Below are 17595 nucleotides of genomic sequence, written 5' to 3' on the forward strand. Positions count from 1 at the left end.
TTGGCGCGGCTGTCGGCAGTTGACAAGCACGACGGCAGCGGATCGGACCCTGAAACTGAGGTTTTTTTCTTCCCCTCTAAGATTGTCTCTTGTGATGTGCCGGAGAGTTGTTTGCTTTGTTTCAATGGTTGCTCGCAAAGCGCGGCCTCGTTCCTTGTTTGCACTTGGCCTCGGCGAGATCGGCATACCCGTCCGCAAAACGTCACACACCATCTCGTCCCGGCCCGGCCATCTTTTATACCCCGTGTCTCTCGGGTTTGGACGACGATTAGAGCCCCAAGCCACCCGCAGTCCGGCCGAGCACAGCAAAGAAGTAATTCGGGCCTACCGACGACCCTTTGGCGCCGCGACTGTTTGGCACGTTTGCGCCATGCCCCTCGTGCCTGTACCGTAGAAGCATCGAGTCCTTCTAGAAGGCTTCCCTTCGCGGTCTCCGGTCTCGACGAGAGACGCCACCTGGTCATCGCATGGGGACATGGAACATGCCAGCGGGCAGGTGTCGTTGCGATTGCGACCACTGCGCCCGCGATGGTGGCCCTTGGAGACCGCAATCTATGTGATGTGACGTCTTTGCGACAGCATCAGAGATAGCACGGGGCGATACGACAGACGCCGCAGCGTCATGGAGCGACCAGGGCCATTGCAACTGATGGCATATCGTGGGGTCGTCTTGTGCGCGAGGTCATGTCGATGCATACACTACTGTGTCATAATCTAAGCCAATGGGCAACACCAAATAGAAGTGCCACTCTACGCTCACAAACTGAAGGGACTTGCCACAGCAGATAGATGACCATGTTAGTCTCCCAAAATATCCTCTGCAGAGCGCCTTGACCAGCCCCCCGTACCAAGTTCCATTACAATGCCATTGGCGATCATGGAGTCCGCATGACTAGCCCAGCGTGAAATCACTCAAACTTCCTCGTAGCATCTGGGAGCAGGCCTCAGAGTGTTGCAGGCACGACGGTTCCTCGTAGTATTACTCAAAAACAATATCTCTCCCGAGGGGCAGTGTTTGAAAAGGTCCGACTCTTCACAGCGTGTTGCGCGGCCAGCGGAAAACATATTTCAGTTCTAAGAACGAGTCCACGGCCGGCCCGGGTAGGCCGGTGACATCGCGTGCCTGTGTTCGCCAGACCATGCAGAGCTAAACCTTGTGATGCGCCGAACCTGCGGCCATGGAACCCTGCACGGAAGTAGCCTGGACTCGTCCGATAAGAGAGCGATACCGCTAGGGAAGGGTTACAAGCCAAGGTACACCTGCAGTAGCCTCTGCGCGTATGTACATCCACAGGGTGATGTCTGGTTGTGAACCTGTGACGTGCGACTTCAGTGGTCGTGCCGCTCGCCCGACTGGGAAGGTGGGGCGGTGCCTTCCACCGCCAATCCTGTCGGCGAACGAAGCCCCCTCTTCGCATCGCCTCAACTTCATCCCATCGACGTCGCCCGTCGTGCCCGATCCGATCGCATCTCACAAACTCAATTGAGGCCTCGTTCGCGCGTCGACGAGCAGACAGCGGCACCATGGCTCTCGAGACGGTCGCGCTCGAGCACCTCCCTGCTTCGCACGCCGTTCACGTCGCCCTCTTCCGGGACGTCGAAAACGCCGCAGCTTTGCACCAGCAGCTGCTCGCCCGCAACGCAGATTTTGAGTACGCCTTTATCGACGCGTCCGTGGTGCGTCCCGCTGCAACCCGCCCGCGCCGTTGTTAGGCTATCCCACTGACTCGTCCGCTGCTACCGCCAGGTTCTCTCCCGCCGCCAGTTGCTCTCGTCCGTCTTCAAGAGCACGCTCGCAGCTGCCAACGGCGCCTTGAAGACGCCCAATGTTCACTCTGAAATCGTCGCCTGCCTGAGCGCATCCAACAACGTGAGCCTGATAGCTCGACATAACCACCGTTACATGCCTCGCGCTAAGCACCACTAGATTGCCGACGCCTATCGTCGCTTCGGTGTGTCGCCCACGACCAAAGACTTGCTCGTCGTCAAGGTCACCTTCCCCACAGAGTCCCGCCCCGAGCCGCCATCCGCCGATCAAATATGGCAGCATCTTGAAGACAATGTCAAAGGGCACGCCGTGTACGCCACGGACGACAACATTAGCGCTACAACCGACCTGGCCAAGGTTCGCAAGTACTATAAACTCAACGGGCTCGCCTGGCTCGATGCTATCAAAGACGACCGGGAGAGGCGAACAGAGATGGAGACGCTGGTGCTCACCGGCATGGCTCTGCGAGGAGTATGATGTTGTGGACAAAGCAAATGAGTCAAATGAATGCCTGGGGCAACCCACAACACAACACAATACTGTGGCGTCAAGGAGTGTGATAACGTAAGTCGTCTTGCTCATTATGCTATGCTATCTTGCCCCAGCCGCCATCTTTCTGCTGTATTAACTCTAAAGGCAGAAGTGCCAGAAACTCCAAAGGTCGCTATCAATCATCAATCAAGTAACCGTGGTCTTCGCACGCTTTTCAATGTCAAGTCATCAAGACTCGCTCGCTCAAAAACCTTGCCCCAATCGCTTACGCAAAGCGGAATGCGTTCCTGACCCGGCGCACAACCTCGGCCCACATGGCGTCGCGGCCACTCCGAGTGCGCGCGACGGCGTCCTTGTTCTCCTGTGCACGCCGCAGCAGATACTTCATGCACTCTCCCGTGGTGCCCCAGACGAGATACTTGTAGACGGGGACCGCCGTGCCCTGGCCGGCGAGTTCGACAAGCTCGCAGCTGATCTCATCGGCCATGCCCTGCAGCTGGGCGCAGGCAATCTCCGACTTGGCGACACCAGCATCGACGATGGCGCGCGCTCGTCGGACCGACTCTGCATTGTGCGTGGCGAGGACGAGGCTGGCCTCGGGGAACTCGCCTTGGCCCTCCAGAACGCTGTTCCACTGGCGGGTGAGGACGCTCGCGGCGATGCCGTCGTAGCAGGCGTCGGTGTCGGCCTTGGTGTCGAAGAAGCGGTCGCGGGGGTCAGAGCCCAGGTAGGCACCGCGGACAAGCTTGACGCCGAGAGTGAAGTTGCCCTCCCGGGCTTCGGTAAGGTGGCGCGACAGGACGGCGGGCGCGCACTTCTTATACGCCTGGTAGGTGCCGAAGATGGTGGCACGGCCTGGAGTGGTGTTGAACTTGCGCGAAAATTCCATGGTCCAGTCGTCGATGCCATCCTGCAGACGGTCCTGCTCGGCGTCAAACAGCAGCCTGACGCCACGCTCGTGGGCAAGCTGACAGATGGAGTCGATTGACTTGCTGAGGTACGGCGTCGCCGAAAGGCGGTGGGACAGCTGGTGGAGGGCAAGGCGTCCTGCGCCAGTGAATCTAAAGCGAGCGTTAGTAAGGATTCTCCCTTTTTTTTGGCCAGGCGGCGGCGGCGCATATATGGCAAGGGGATCCCAACTTACTTGAGAGCGACAAAGTCACCCGGTTCGGCGAGGCGCACCGTTTCAAGGGTGCCCTCGGCCCAGGGCACAATCTCGTTGTCGATGACAGTCTGGGTCTCCTCGCCCACCTTGGCGCCCTCGAGCTGGCCAGCCTGCTTGTCGGTCAAGACGACCTCCTTTGCATAACCGAGAATGACGCCGTTGAAACCGATGCCCTTGAGGCGGGCGATGGTGTCGCGAACCTCGGCGCCGTCCTCGCCAGCGCAGAACTGGGCGTAAAAGGTACGCTTGAGGAAGAAGCGCAGCAGCGGGTTGCGGTCCGGGTTGAGCAGCGCGCTGCCCGAATGGGCTAGGACGGCCATGATGCGCAGCGAGGGTGCTAGCAGCAGTGGCGACGACGACACGGCAGTCGTGCCCAGGCTGCGAAGAATCATGCTCAGAGGCAGGACCGAGAGGGGTGCGCGCGAGGGCTCCAGAGTAGGCTGCGGCGGAGGGACAGCCGGGCCCGGCGGCAGTTCCGCGGGCAAGGTGGACGACTTGCGGTGGGAGGAGTGGATGAGACGACGCTCAGGGCCAGACACGATGCCGCCGGCGGCCGGGCGGTGGGCGATCATGACGGCGAAGCATCGTGTCGCGGCGGCAGGTGGGAGTGCGAGATGGCGGTTGAGAGCGGGGGATGCCCCGTGAACGAGTCCGTGGACGGGGGGAGGTCGCATTGCAGCCTCGAGGCCCGTGTGGTGTTTGTGCGACGCCGGCTGTCGGGTTGCTTTGGATCGACCAAGAGTGGTGGTGTTTGTTTTTGAGGTTGTGTTTGGTTTGTTGAAGAGCTGCGGTTAGAAGAGACAGAGAGGTCTATCTATGTGGGAGACAAGAATGGGCGTCTCTGGTGCTTTGTGTTTGGAAGAGGTGTGAGTGTGTGAGTGTGTGTGAGAGTGAGAGAGAGTTTGCGCGGGGGACAAACTCTGTGTGTGCTGGTGTGTGATAGCGTGGTATGAGTGTGTGTGTGTGGTAGTGGTGGGTGGGATGGAAGAGAGGAAGAAAGGCCAAACGTATTCACAGCAACGCTATGAATCGCGTGTTTATATTAAGAAGCGTTTTTGGATATGACATGCAGAGAGAGAAACCACCCAGAGTTCCTTCCCGCGTGCTCGGTTTTGTTTCTTTTCCTCGGTTGCGTGTCGCCTCGATGACAAAACCAGAACAAGGTCTTGAGATGGAGACAAAGACTACCGATACAGGTCATGGGAACAGAAAAGAGGAGGGGGCGAGGACGGAGGTGGCGGCGACCGGGCTTCTCTTATATCTCCGTGATGACCGAGCACACGCACACGCACGCACGCACGCCGATAGATACGTAGATAGATAATGGGAAAGACAAGGAAGGGGGCGAAGAGCGAGGGGGGGTGGGGACGGGGCCGGGGGGTTTGGTTCCCAAACACCATGAACAACAACACGAACGGCACAGCGCGGCATGATGGGAAAGCCGGGGAGAAGGTACTACTACTACTACTAAGCAAGCCATGGGGGGTTGGTCGGGGGGGTACGCGCGAGCGTGTGTGTGGCATCGTGCATGCTCACAGTACGCAGATGGCAGGCAAGCTACTGTCATCGCCCAACTCAAAAAGGCCGGCAAGGAGAGAAAAAAGACACGAAACGGGGTTCCGGAGACCGGAGGACGGGGGGAGGGGGCAGGCAAAAAAAAAGGGAGGCGATGTGTCAAAGACAGGTCACCTGGCCTTCCTGACCTGGTGCTGGGCTGGCACTGGTGCCGGGACGTGCGGTGGTGCTCTCGTTGCGTGGCGCGGGTGTGTGTGTGGTGTGTTATCGAAGACGACGACGACGACGACGACGAGAGCGACGCTTGGTACTGTATTACAATTACTCGAGGGGCGCCCCCTCCCACGAGAAAACACGGCACTGATTACACCCCGGTCAAGCAGGATGGTAGGCAGGCAGGCAGGTAGGCGGGCGGGCAGGGCTTCCCCGGGACCGGGGGTCGGGTGGGTAAGCGGTCCTCGCTCCATCGCGGCTCAGGCGATAGCAGCAAACGGGGGGGAGGGGGCAGAGAGGGCTCTAGAACAAACCCAGAAGCACCCTCGGGGCTAATCAGTCACAGAAACTGGCCGTGTCCCAGACACTGGGCTCCGAGTGTCCTCCGGCCGCAGACAGCATGATCCATTGATAACCTAACCTGCGGCTCGCCCCCACCCACCCAGGCCAGTATCGCATCTGCGGAGACCCACGCACGCACGCACGCAGCGCGCGAGCGCCGACCGATGCCGCGTCCCCACCGGCTGGGGCTCGATCCCAGGGTCTGGCAGCTCTGCCCCGTCTCGCCCGTGTCGCCCCCAAGCAGCCAGTCAGGCCTGCCCCTGCAGCATGCGATTGCCACTTCGGGCGGTGCGGCGTCACGTGGCTCCCCGCTTGCTGCATTAGCGATGCCCGCGAGTAGCCGCACCGTCGCCATTGCCCAATCAGCGCCCCGCCGTGGTATCGCATTCGTCCTGCTGGAATGCCTCCGATACGGCAGGGCCCCCGGCACGCTCTCGCCGCCCTTGGCTGGCATCTGGGCTGGGCCATATCTCGCGACCGACCCGACCCCCGGGGCTGACGGGACCGGTGTAGCGTCGCACACAGGGGTGCCGCGACCGACCGTCCCCCCAGGATAAAAAAGGCACGGTAGCCAGATACGGCCACCGGTGACCCGACGTCCGTCCGTCCGCGTCTGCCTGGCCTGGGATGGCCTGGCCTGACCTGGCACACGCGTTGGTCGTTGCTGGCCTCTCTCCCGTCATCGCCATCGCCATCTTGTTAGGCGTTAGGCGTCAGGCGTCACTATGCGGTCGAGCGCTCCCCCCGCCCGTCGTCATCGTGATGCCGGCGTTATGCGTGTGGGTGTCTTGCGGCGTAATGTAATGTAATGTGATGGGTGCGGTGCCCGGGTGGGTGGCGGGCCAGCTGACCTGGCCCCGACCAGGTCAACAAGGTGAGGTGGCCCATCCCACCGTCGGGGCCGCCCAGCCACTCCCGAATCGTCCGACACGCCCGCCGACCTCGCAACGCATGGCATCGGCGTTTCGACTCGTGCTGCCTGGGCTGGCTGGGGTTGGGTGGAGGAAGCCATCGTGATGTGAAGAAAAAAAAAACAGAGCCCAGCCCAGCCTGGTTTCCCCACCTGACCCGGCTGGCTCGCTGCTCGCTCGCTCGCTCGTTGTCGATGCAAAACAACGGACGGGGCTCACGCCTGCCCGGCCCGCTCTCCGCTGCCGCCGCCGCCTCGTCCTGCAGTCTCGTCGGGGTTGCGCGACGCGGCCCCAAACCGGCGTCGGACAATCTCGACGTACCCAATCGGTCTGCCGCGGGCTAAGCCGACCAGGTCCTGGACACCCCCGTATGCGAGCCCAAACAGCAGCCCCAGCTTGGCCGTCCGCCCGGCAGTCGACAGCGAGAATCGGTCTGCGGTCGGTGCGGCCGACGGTCGGCGCGCCAGTTAGCAATTGTTTTTGACTTTCCCCACACCTAATAAGCATCCGACGCTGGCCATTCCATCCCCCCTCCCATCTCCATCTCTCCAGACGCAATCCACGTTGGTCACATCATGCTGCCCTTTCGAGGCGAGATCTGGCGGGGGTGGACAGTGCATGCCATGCGCATCGTGACTGTCGCGCAACCAGGGGTATGTGTGTGTCTGAGGAAGACGGGGGAGCACTCACGCCACAACGAAAACGCACCCGCAACGCTGAGCGTCGCGACCGTTGTCGAGAACATGTCGCTGCACCCGCGGTATCGATCCACTGTGCTCTCGAGCCCCAGCGCGACGAAGCTCCAAAGGCCCGTCCTGGCCGCCATGCGGAACCCCTCGCGGATGCCGCCCTGCATGGCGTGGTAGTTCTTGGACTTGTGGTAAAAGTACCAGCCAGCCGTCGTGTCGGGCATCTTGTGGGCGTGCTCCGCCCGGAACCGTAGCTGCGCCGTCTGGCCGCCCTGCATGGCCCCCAGCGTGAATCCCACGATGCCGGACGACACGGATCCTAGCAGCAGTCGAGTCGGTGTCGACATGGACAGGCGCGGGAAGGGCTCTGCCAGGGAGCTCGAGGGCTCGGCTTCGAGCGGCATCGATGGCGACCCCGGGAGGGCTGGTCTCCGAAGGACGGCGTCGTCAGCTGCAGGTAGGCGGCTCGCAATCCCGTCCTTTGAGGACGCCATTGTGGAGTTTCCAATCATCGTGCTGGACTTGCGTCGACGCTTAGAGACACACAACAAGTCTCGTCAATGTCGGCATGCGGCAAGATTGCGCTGGCACCAGAGACGGCTGCACGTGCAGGTGCATGCGAAGCGAAGCGTAGCACAGGGAGCGCAGGGAGTTGGCGAAGCGGCCGCCGTGCTCGGGCAAGGTCGACACGTTTGTTGACGGTCGGTGGTCAAAACCGCTCACGAGCGCAGCTGGCTCTTTGGTGTGTGCATGGGGAACAGCAAATCTGCAGCGGTCGCGATGGACCTCCGCATCACCGTGCCTGTGTCGGCTTGCACGGCGCATCGCACTGTGTGTCCAATTCACGCGATGGCACGTGATGCCGCGCCGCGAGCCGTGACTCTGTGAGCCATCTGGCAGGCATCCAAACATGTCAAACGCGGCGTCGAAGCCTCGCAAACACGGATCCTAAAAGCCATCTTGCGCGCCGGCTGCCGCTGATCAACATGGTTCGTGTTGCTAATCTTGCCATAGCGCCCGTCCAGTTGCTCACATCGCTGTCCAGGCCTGCGTGGACGACGCTCACCTGTCAGTGCGATTCAAGCATGGCATCCACACCATCTACCTCTTCGTCGACGCCCTTGCGCCCATGTCAAACGTGACACAGCTGCTGCTTGAGGTGCTGCAGGAGCGGTATCCCTCTGGCCTGACCACGTCCCTCGCGCCCCCGAAGCAGACGTCGGTGCCCGTCGATGCGAGGCTGGCATACGCCGTGCTCACTGTGCCAAACGACCCGACCTCGGGATGGAAGCGTCTAAAGGTCGGCAGCGACGAAGAGTTCACGCCGACCAAGTGCGGCCTTGCGGACAACTCTGTTGTTGCATTCGCAGTTCTTGGTGCCGATCAGGACGACGACGACGACGTGCAGTTTGAAGTGGAGTGGCCACGCGTCGACGATGAGCTCTACGAAGAGGGCGGCTGAGCCAGCCCGTAAGCGTTTTGATGGCGAATCACATTGGCATCGTTGGGCGTATCAAGGGATCTGCGCCGATATCGTCCTCCCACCACGGCTCGTTGGGATAAGCTATCTCTAGCCAGTGCGACAACAACACCCCCATGTCTCAGCCCGCGGGTAGCGACGGGGAGGCGACACGGGGTCATGGTGCAGTCAGCCTCAGAATCCCTGGCGGTCCGATACAGGCGACAGGACGAATCGAGCAAATCGTTCGATTGCAAGGTACACTTCAATACATGCATACCTTCACAAAGTTTAATCGCATGCGATGGGGCAGATGGCGATGCCGTGATATCATGGACGATCTCATGCCCCGCACATGATTGCTAGGGGTCCATCCACTACCCAAGCAATCCCCAAGGTCCCCGTGGATCAACCACAAATGGAGGAAACGGTCCGGTGGGATCCTGGCGTATTTCTTGGATCGCGATGCACGTCTCACGATGACATCGAAAGCGGTCATGGACAATCGGATCCAAGAGAGAGTCGTGCGATCGGAAAATTACACTGGTATAGGGTAGGTGTCTCGCGTGGGACCTCGCTGGCGTCATTGAGGAGCGAACAACAGAAACTTGCCGTGCCTAGGACAGCACCGCTTTGACTCGGTCCACGTCAATCATGTTTGCAGAGACTCCTCCCTCTCGGATCAAGGAGAGAGATCAATGCAATTGCGATGTGTAGTTGGGCTATCTTTATGTCACGTGGTGGCCTAGCAAACAAGAGTCGCCTCAGGAACCGGGACGAGCCTGTCTCAGTTGTCTGTCTTGGTTCTTGTGAAACCTCCGGCTTCCGTCCCGCGCGCCTCGCGCGCCCCGAAAACTCAATGACAGAGGTCGGCCAAGCGGCTACGGACCCTCTCGAGCTCACAGGCCGCGTCGCACATCGCGAATATAAACCTGTCAGGTCTCACAATGACAAACTTCCGACCCTTGGCGCTCTTCCAAAGGTCGTCCTCATGGTAGCCGCGAGGTGCGGGACGCCCCCGGCAGAGATACGATGATGCAAACTGTTCAGCTGAAGCCGTGCGGTAGACCCCGTCAAGTTCGGAGATTGGCTTTTGCCCACGCGGTGGAACCGACAAGCGAGGGACGAAGAATGTCGCCTCGCGGACCGAAAGACTGTCAGAGGACGTGCCCTCCAAGGCCTTGAGCTCTTGCTTGGCAGCCTGAAGTTCATCCAGGCTATCGAGGAGGACGACGATTTGGAAGCGGCTCTCCTTTGTGCTCGCGAATATCGCATCGTCGGAGAACTCAACGCGGGGGACCTCTGTCTGGTCCTCCAGCGCCACGCAGTACATCTGCGGGAAAAGCACGCCGCCTTCCAGCTCAGGCATAAAGGCCATGCCGGGCTCGTACTTGTACGTCGTAGGTGCGTCAATCCGTGGGCCCAGTTCCAGCCAACGTTTCCAACCGGGGAGCAGCTGCACAAACCACAAGGTCCAGTCGCGGAGGAAGATCTTGAACGGATTTCGGCTGTTGACCATGTCACCGTTGCGGATCGTGGTGGCCAAGGAGCTCTCCAGCTGCTGTTTCCGCTCCAGGTACCAGCCGGTGAACAGCTGCTCGTGGTTCGCCGTCTCTGATCTGCAGGCGATGGCCAGGCGCCAGCTCAAAGATATCGCGTCGCGAAACCCGGACGCGATGCCTTGCCCTCCAACTGCGCATTTCCGTGGTCAGTTTCGATCGATGCGCCTCCTGATCAGTGAACGGCTCGCCCGGTACGTACAAGGAGGGAAAACGTGGGCGGCATCACCGCAGAGAACAACACGCCCGAGAGCCCACCTATCGCAACTCCGCGCTGAGAAGCGGAAGGGCCGGCACCGGAGCACCTCGATACAGTCGTTGGGGAACTCGACGGGGTCGGAAAGCCTGCAGAGCGTCAGCACAGCCGTACCACCCGAGTGCCTGCGCCGTGCACTTGCCCGTAACGAGTTCCAGGGTGCCTCAAGTACGGGTACACCACTTTGCGAATCATGGCCGGTGTCGCCATTTCCACGTCGCTTTCGCCGGCATTGACCAAAAACTCGAAGCGCCAGAGCCGGTCAGACGGCGGCCCAAATCGACCGCACACTGCCGGCCGCTGCGGGTTGCAGAGAAACCGGAAGTCGACTGGAAAGAACTGGTCAAAGACGTCCTCGGGAGAGTAGCCCAGCCTCCAAAGCGGAAATGACGGATGCGTCTTGGGTGTCGGCAGCCTGAGCTTCCAGTTCAACGCGACCCAAGTTTCTCGATACCGCATTCTGCTACCAGGTTAGTGATAGTACGGAGGCGGGGGAATAGTCACTCGAAGAAAGCACTTTTCTGCCCACTGCATCTCAACACCTCTCGGCTCCAGGTATTGCTTTCTCGTGAAGCCAGTCTTTCCGTCCGCGCCGACAAGAAAGCGTGATTGTATGCGCCGCTCGACCCCCTCGGCATCCAGGTACCTCGTGTAGACCCATCTGTCGTCCTCCGATATGGACGTCACCCTGCAGCCACCTCGGAGCTCGCAGCTGCTCGCCTCCCTAATCTTGTAGCGAAGACGGTCCTCCAGCGCAGGCTGCTTGTGGGCCAGCATGGCAACGTGTCCCGTGTGGCCAGCCGTCTAGAGGTTCATGGGGCGTTTAGGACAGGCAGTTCGTCGTACAGATGCTTTGGTGCGCCAACTCACACAGCTACAGTCGAAATTGAGGAATGCCTGCTTGTGCAGGTCGTTGTGCACACCACTAACGAAGCGCACCTTGGGGGTACCTGCACGATTCAATGCTTAGAACCCTGTATGCTCAACTGTGTGTCGTCCACGTATGTTGGTCACTAACATGTGCCAATGTCGGAGAAGACGTGCTCATAGAGCCCGAGACCCTGCACGAGGCGGATTCCATCCTCGTCCAGAGCGATGCCGCGCGGGTCGGTCGTGATGTCGGCCTCTTTCTCGAGAACGATGTTGGCAATGTTTGCTCGGCCCAGGTAAGCGGACAGCATGGCACCCGTAGGGCCGCATCCACAGATTACGACATCGGTGGTCTCGGTATGGGTTGGGCTGGTAGCCATGGCGGTGTCTCCTGCAGGAAGCTTGGAAAGCAGTTGTAAAACTCAATGGTTAATTAGAGGCCATTGCTCATAGCCCGAGTAGATAGTTAAACTGTACGAAATAGCGCTCGCCTGGTGATCCCTCAGAGTTGCACCTCCGCGACTCGTCCCCACGAGTCCGTGAACATGTATTGAACCCACAACGGGCTGTGGGCTGTACTGTATCGTTGAGGGACTGACTATTGTTTTCCTCGTCACACCGGCTTCCCCGCGTTCGGCCGAGTGGTAGACCATGGTGTGGGGACTATGATGTGGCAACAGTCGGGTTACCGCCGTCTTGTGCCCCGCGTTCGGCATGGGGGGAGTCGGAGTCTAGTCGGCGGGACGAGCAAGACAGGGGCCGCATGCAGCGTGCTGGTGTCCTGCAGGAGCCGAGACCGACTGCGAACTGGGCCAATTGGTAGAGCCTGAGTTGATGTGGCTTTGACTTGACAGCACATTGCAACTTCTACAACTCTGAAGCAGCAGCGAAGTCGCATCTCAACACTAGAGATGAGAACTCTACGGGTTGCAAGCAAGCAGTCAGTCACCTATAAGCAAGTGCAGACTATTGTAGCATGCACCCACATGTGTTGATCATGGTGTTTGTACGTATTGAAAGTATATAAAAGAAGTTGACTATGTACTGAAGACAAGGGCAAAGAGCCTCCTCACATGGTAAGGCCCATATTCTCAGCCTTTGACCCTGATTGTCATCTGGGGTTTCGCCTTTGGCGAACTTAGGCCACACCGCCCCAGCCGCAGGAGCCCTGACCAGGCGGCTTGGACTTGCGCGAGTTGCGCGTCACATCCGGCCCGGGCTGGGGGAACTCGACATCAACTCCCTCGTAGGTGCAGACGCCGTTGCCAACGTTGGCAACAAACATGTTGGGGCGGCTGGAGATGGGGTTCGACGCGCCACGCTTCTTGCCGCCGGCCTTGATAGTGATGGCCGCGCAGTTCATGTACATCTCGCGGTTTCCCTCCCAGTTGAACCACGACCAAGCGAAGAGCGCCTCGCCGGCGGGCGTGTCGTGGGGGAGCGTGAATGAGTAGCTCGAGTCACCCATGACGGGGCAGTTGCCGATGTAGGAGTGGATGACCTTGAACGTAGAGCCCCTGTCGAAGGAGAGGGACGCCTGGCAGCTGCCGCCCTTGTGAGGCGTGTTGCCAGTGATGGTCATGCTGTAGGTGCCGCCAGGGCTCCATGTCGCGACAGATTTTCCCTTGGGCGTGCCGAGGAGCTTGTGGTAGCCCTTGCAGGGGAAGTTGCTGCCGCTGGCCTCGAGGGGGGACCGGATGTCGTAGTCGACGTCACCGCCCGTGTTGGGGTTATAGCTGGAGCGGAAAGCCGGAGGATTCTTCAGCTCCATGTGGGCGCTGGCCAGGCCAAAGGCACCGGCAAGGATGGCGAGAACCTTCATGATGTCGTTGAATGTGATGGAGAGAGGAGAGGAGCTTGAACAGATGCTGAGTGTGCTGGAGAGGCAAACAAGGACTCGCCATGAGAGCGCTCCGTCGTCTTATATCCTCATTGCCGGCCTTACATGTGTCCAGCTCAACCAAGCGGCCTCGGGAGTGCTACCAAGTCCTCAAGGCGGAGGCCATCTGGACGGTACGCATGACCGACCATCCTGCGTCCACTTCGACGTGGCCCAAGAGAGGAAATCTTTGGTACCCAGCTAGGCCTTGAGTTGCAAACCCCATCACGCCCCTCGCCCACTTCGAGGCTGGCCGTAACGTAGACCAAATCCCACTCCAACCCCACGCATGGCACCAGAGTCCATAGCTCTCAGCGAGTAGTGTGGCAAGTGTTGGACCTTCCTCTTGTGTGGGCTGTTGGAGGCCCACGGGGAGCCGGTTCTGACGCCGTCGACGTCTCGGGTTGCGACTAAGAATCCCCCTTGATTTAGGACCAGAAACTCCACCACTACCGACTGGCACTTTGAATGTTGGATCGATGCACTACGTTGTTGAAAGTGAATATTTTCACCCATTTATATCGTTGCTTAATCCCACTTGTGTATTGCGTTTTGAGTACTTTGGCTGCACTGATTTGCCTCTCCATGGCCACCCCTATTACCCCCGATGGCTCAACAGGGATTTCGGTATCTGCCAACATAGCACCGGTAACACCACAACTAGTGCTGCCAATCTGCGCCTTTTCAAGATAAGGACGCGGCCCGCGTCACACCGTCCTGATAGCGTATTGCTTAAACAGCGTGCTCCATTCGCGAGAACATACCCAAGGTCCGTCGGTGGCGCGAGCTCTTGGCCCAGTTTCACTCCCGACTTATCATCAGATGACACCTACGGGATCCCCGGGGGGCTGGGAGTTGCAACATTCCCCACGAAATCCACGTGAAAGAGGCCGACGCGCCTCCTGATGACACCCTCCCCCGGATCCAGCGATCCTCCATCCCCCCCCGGCGGATGCTTGGCGGCTTCGTCCGTCAGCAGATCACAGGATCGGACGAACTTCGCCTCTGCCGCTTCCTAAAGCAAGCTATCGCGCAGGTGAGTTAGGCCTCGAAAAGGAAACCAGGGGCGGGGCTAGCGCCGCCCTCTACCAGACTAAACCCCGGCAACCCCACGTACCAAACTTGAAGTCGGGAACCAGGATATGCCGTAACGTAACCTCTGCCGCGCAGCGTAGGATTGGAGGGCCTATCTGGGTTGGGGCGACCAGTCACACGGCGGCGTTGAGCTCGAGACGCACCGAGATAGGCAGGTCGAGACACTCGAGACGCAGAGCGCCAAGAAAACGTGGTTGGCAAATTGCCTTTGTATTTGAGAGAAACAGGGGGCCGGGGTTCGCCGTACTCGGCCGGAGCCACCGATGGTCGAGGACTGGATATTCATCGTTACTTCGCCTCGGGTGAACGGCGCGTCGAGGAGACCTTTGCGTATAGTCCGCCCCGAGGCGCGATGAAATGTAGCCCATGAGAACTCGCGGTGCGAACGTCCCGATGAATCTTGCTGATAGGAGTTATAGGCAAGGTGGTGTGACGTCTGATTGATATAGACCATGGCTTGACCACGCTTCCCCGATATCTCATCGACAACGTGAGGCCGCAGCTCTATGCAATAGGGGTACATGTACTCAAGAAAGTTTCATCACGCTTTTGCAAGGCCAGTCTCCTATATGTAATTACGCAAAACGAAATGGTCTGTGTGAAAATTTCAACAAGGTGTGGTTCTGTAAAATCTGTATTTATATCATATTGCCCCCGACGCGTTGGTCGAGAGCGGGCAACCATCACCGTCAACATTCTCCAATCAATGTTACTTAACGTTTACCAAGACGCCTAAGCTAAGAAATCGGCCGGCAGCTCGGGCCCCCACACAGCAAGTGATTCGCTCCCAGCTGGTGAGTACGAGACGGGCGACTCGCGATTGATCAAGTCCCCGTCGGCATAATGCTCCACCATGTTGCCGGTGGTATCCCACCAGTAGTCGAAGATCTGGGAGCCCAGAACATGGCGCCCAACGCCCCAGACGGATTTGTAACCCTTTTGCGCCAGCCACTGGTGGCCGAGATTCTGGGTGTCGTAGTCGTGGACCTCGAACGACGAGTGGTGGACGTGAGAGGTCGGGCCGGAGCTGAGGAACAGCGTATGGTGATCGACGAGCTTGTCCCCCAGGTCGATGTGCAAGAATGCCGTGACGACCTCCTTCTTGCCGTCCTTGGGAACGTAGACAAAGTCGGATGGAGTTATGTTGAACGTTGTGGTATAAAACTTGACCAGCTCCCGGAAACGCTTCGTCACGAAGCCAAAGTGCCCAAGCTATGGCTGCAGTGTTAGTACATAGGGACGGTTGCACCCTGCCTGTCAGGGTGGCACCAGCTTGGGGCGAGGGGATCGCACCTTGTGTACAGCTGCGGGTCCGGTCCGGAACCTCTGGAACTTGCGAGCGCGCTCTTTCTCCATTCCATAGTTTAGAGGAAGCTTGTTCGGGTTACTCCCCGCCTGTTTAGCCTCTTGGCCGAACATGATGTTGATAGGAAAGCCATCAGGATCGGTAACTGTGACCAGCCGGCCGCCACCCGGTGCGTCATCGAGGGCTTGGATGCCGCCCGCTCCGGAGAGGCGTGCAGCCCTTTGACAGTCAGCGTCTTGGGCAGAAGGCAGGGCGTACGCAGCCCACGACACTAACCTTTGAAAGTCCTCCTCGGACGCAGCCTCAAAGGTGCCACCGAGAAACTCTCGCGGACCCTTGCGTGCATAGTATACGTAGGGATCTACTCCATATCCGCTGTACCAGACTTCATCATTGCCCCTTTTGGCGACTTCCATGCCAAAGTCTTTGCGCATGTTAGGCCAACTGCACATGGCGTCTACCGGGAACCGAGCCGATCACGTACCCGTGAGAAATTTGTGAATCTCATCAAGGTCTGGGTGCTGGTATCGAACGTGAGAGACCTTCTTGAGTTGGATTCTACCTCTGGTATCGATGGCCTGGGCGTTGAGCCAGGACGCCTGCGTCTCCTGATCATCCCCGGCGGCTGTCGTATCTGGCACAGCGGCACCTGAATTCGGTACTGGATGAGCGTCTCCCATGGTCACAAGAGGATGAATCGGTGCAGAATGTTCTTTTGCAACGTGACTTGCGAAAGGTAATCGTTCTTCGTCAACAACCAAGTTCAATGCCGACGACTTCTGCCCTTATGAAGGCCATATCCTCAGGGGAACGGAAGTTATAATGGCATTCTCGGTCTTACATCCCCACGGCACACCTGAAAGCTGCCCCGCAAGCCACTGTGATGGCGGGGAAGTGGCGTGGCACCAAAGCGACCCGAACTGCAGAGTGGCATCCCCACATGCCGTGAACTCGGCTCCGGCCAACATCGTTTAAGTGATATATGAAGTGCTATATGTATGAGCATCGGGCATCGCAGAGTCGCAACTCAATGCTTGCCACTCTTCGGTCTTGTAACACAGTCTCGCCAACGCTACTATAACCATGTCCCAATTCAAGAGACTTGTCAGATTTTCCTTGGGCGACAAGGTCTGCTACGGCGACCTTGTCGAATCCAACGGCGATGAGCACACTGTCGAGCGACTTGACGGGAGCCTCTTTGATGACCTCGAAAGAACCGGAGACATTGTGAAAACGAGCCAGGTAGGGAAGAGCCCTGCAAATTTTGAGCTCCTACGTTCATGGCTGACTTTGGCAAGCTCCTTTGTCCGCTGGAGCGCACACCCCTCATCGTCTGCATTGGGCTCAACTACAAGAAGCATGCCCAGGAAGCCAATGTAAGCTCCAGTCCGCAGGCGACACTAGCCAAACTCCAAAATCGGACCTTTGCGCTGACCGCAGCCGGGGCAGCTATCCGTGCCGACGTACCCAGTCGTATTCACCAAGCCTGCTGATGCTCTCGCTGGACCAGCCGACGTCATCCGTACACATCCCGATGCGCGCCCCATGCTCGATTTCGAGGGCGAGCTGGCCATTGTCATAGGGAAAGACGCCAAGGACGTAGCGGAAGAGAACGCGCTGGACTACGTTCTCGGATTTTCGGCTTCAAACGACGTCTCGGCGCGAAACTTTCAGCTCCCCGAGGCGTCGGGTGGGCAGTTTTGTTAAGCAAAGTCCTTTGATGGGTTTGCGCCCCTCGGCCATACCATCACCGCGCCCACCGAAGTTGCCCACCCCCTGGAAGCCCGCCTCACGACAAAGGTCAACGGCACCATCAAGCAGGACTCCAACACCAACGACATGATTTGGTCCGTCGGCCAGCTCATCAGCCACCTGACCCGCGGCACGACACTGCGCCAGGGCACGGTCATCATGACGGGGACGCCCTCTGGCGTGGGCTTCTTCCGCAAGGAGTTCCTCCAGGACGGAGACGTGGTCGAGGTCGAGATTGAAGGGATAGGCAAGGTCCGAAACGTGATTTCTCACGCCCAGTAGCACGTAGAGGAGCGGATGCACCCCGCAGAGCCGATGGCTCGG

The 17595-nt window shown here is 59.1% G+C and overlaps 10 protein-coding genes across 10 annotated transcripts; 4 read left to right on the forward strand and 6 right to left on the reverse strand.

Moving 5' to 3' along the window:
• The first annotated feature begins 1281 nt into the window (after positions 1-1281).
• On the forward strand, positions 1282-2431 carry JDV02_008822 (uncharacterized protein). Its single transcript, XM_047990454.1, has 3 exons — positions 1282-1677; positions 1748-1870; positions 1928-2431. The coding sequence occupies exons 1-3, from the start codon at positions 1525-1527 to the stop codon at positions 2243-2245; spliced, it is 594 nt and encodes a 197-aa protein (XP_047846461.1). The 5' UTR covers positions 1282-1524; the 3' UTR covers positions 2246-2431.
• PUT1_2 (proline dehydrogenase) lies at positions 2335-4760 on the reverse strand. Its single transcript, XM_047990455.1, has 2 exons — positions 3405-4760; positions 2335-3321 (listed from the first exon to the last, which is right to left on the reverse strand). The coding sequence occupies exons 1-2, from the start codon at positions 4097-4099 to the stop codon at positions 2526-2528; spliced, it is 1491 nt and encodes a 496-aa protein (XP_047846462.1). The 5' UTR covers positions 4100-4760; the 3' UTR covers positions 2335-2525.
• Positions 4761-5238: 478 nt separating this feature from the next.
• On the reverse strand, positions 5239-7589 carry JDV02_008824 (uncharacterized protein; the record flags this gene model as incomplete). The annotated part of the gene is made up of 2 exons (XM_047990456.1): positions 5239-6839; positions 7097-7589. 2 exons carry the CDS (start codon positions 7587-7589, stop codon positions 6622-6624), a joined length of 711 nt encoding a protein of 236 aa, XP_047846463.1. The 3' UTR covers positions 5239-6621.
• Positions 7590-7629: 40 nt separating this feature from the next.
• On the reverse strand, positions 7630-8007 carry JDV02_008825 (uncharacterized protein; the record flags this gene model as incomplete). The annotated part of the gene is made up of 1 exon (XM_047990457.1): positions 7630-8007. One exon carries the CDS (start codon positions 8005-8007, stop codon positions 7630-7632), a length of 378 nt encoding a protein of 125 aa, XP_047846464.1.
• Positions 8008-8081: 74 nt separating this feature from the next.
• Positions 8082-8557, forward strand: JDV02_008826 (uncharacterized protein; the record flags this gene model as incomplete). The annotated part of the gene is made up of 2 exons (XM_047990458.1): positions 8082-8084; positions 8141-8557. 2 exons carry the CDS (start codon positions 8082-8084, stop codon positions 8555-8557), a joined length of 420 nt encoding a protein of 139 aa, XP_047846465.1.
• An 853-nt stretch (positions 8558-9410) lies between these two features.
• JDV02_008827 (uncharacterized protein) lies at positions 9411-11619 on the reverse strand (the record flags this gene model as incomplete). The annotated part of the gene is made up of 6 exons (XM_047990459.1): positions 9411-10246; positions 10316-10458; positions 10512-10829; positions 10887-11173; positions 11240-11319; positions 11388-11619. The coding sequence occupies 6 exons, from the start codon at positions 11617-11619 to the stop codon at positions 9411-9413; spliced, it is 1896 nt and encodes a 631-aa protein (XP_047846466.1).
• Positions 11620-12377: 758 nt separating this feature from the next.
• JDV02_008828 (uncharacterized protein) lies at positions 12378-13061 on the reverse strand (the record flags this gene model as incomplete). The annotated part of the gene is made up of 1 exon (XM_047990460.1): positions 12378-13061. The coding sequence occupies one exon, from the start codon at positions 13059-13061 to the stop codon at positions 12378-12380; it is 684 nt and encodes a 227-aa protein (XP_047846467.1).
• Positions 13062-14945: 1884 nt separating this feature from the next.
• Positions 14946-16199, reverse strand: JDV02_008829 (uncharacterized protein; the record flags this gene model as incomplete). The annotated part of the gene is made up of 4 exons (XM_047990461.1): positions 14946-15425; positions 15507-15738; positions 15796-15943; positions 16004-16199. 4 exons carry the CDS (start codon positions 16197-16199, stop codon positions 14946-14948), a joined length of 1056 nt encoding a protein of 351 aa, XP_047846468.1.
• A 403-nt stretch (positions 16200-16602) lies between these two features.
• On the forward strand, positions 16603-17226 carry JDV02_008830 (uncharacterized protein; the record flags this gene model as incomplete). The annotated part of the gene is made up of 3 exons (XM_047990462.1): positions 16603-16761; positions 16818-16895; positions 16969-17226. The coding sequence occupies 3 exons, from the start codon at positions 16603-16605 to the stop codon at positions 17224-17226; spliced, it is 495 nt and encodes a 164-aa protein (XP_047846469.1).
• A 132-nt stretch (positions 17227-17358) lies between these two features.
• Positions 17359-17553, forward strand: JDV02_008831 (uncharacterized protein; the record flags this gene model as incomplete). The annotated part of the gene is made up of 1 exon (XM_047990463.1): positions 17359-17553. One exon carries the CDS (start codon positions 17359-17361, stop codon positions 17551-17553), a length of 195 nt encoding a protein of 64 aa, XP_047846470.1.
• Positions 17554-17595: the final 42 nt, after the last annotated feature.

This window comes from Purpureocillium takamizusanense, chromosome 9 (assembly GCF_022605165.1).
Source record: "Purpureocillium takamizusanense chromosome 9, complete sequence".
NCBI lineage: Eukaryota > Fungi > Ascomycota > Sordariomycetes > Hypocreales > Ophiocordycipitaceae > Purpureocillium > Purpureocillium takamizusanense.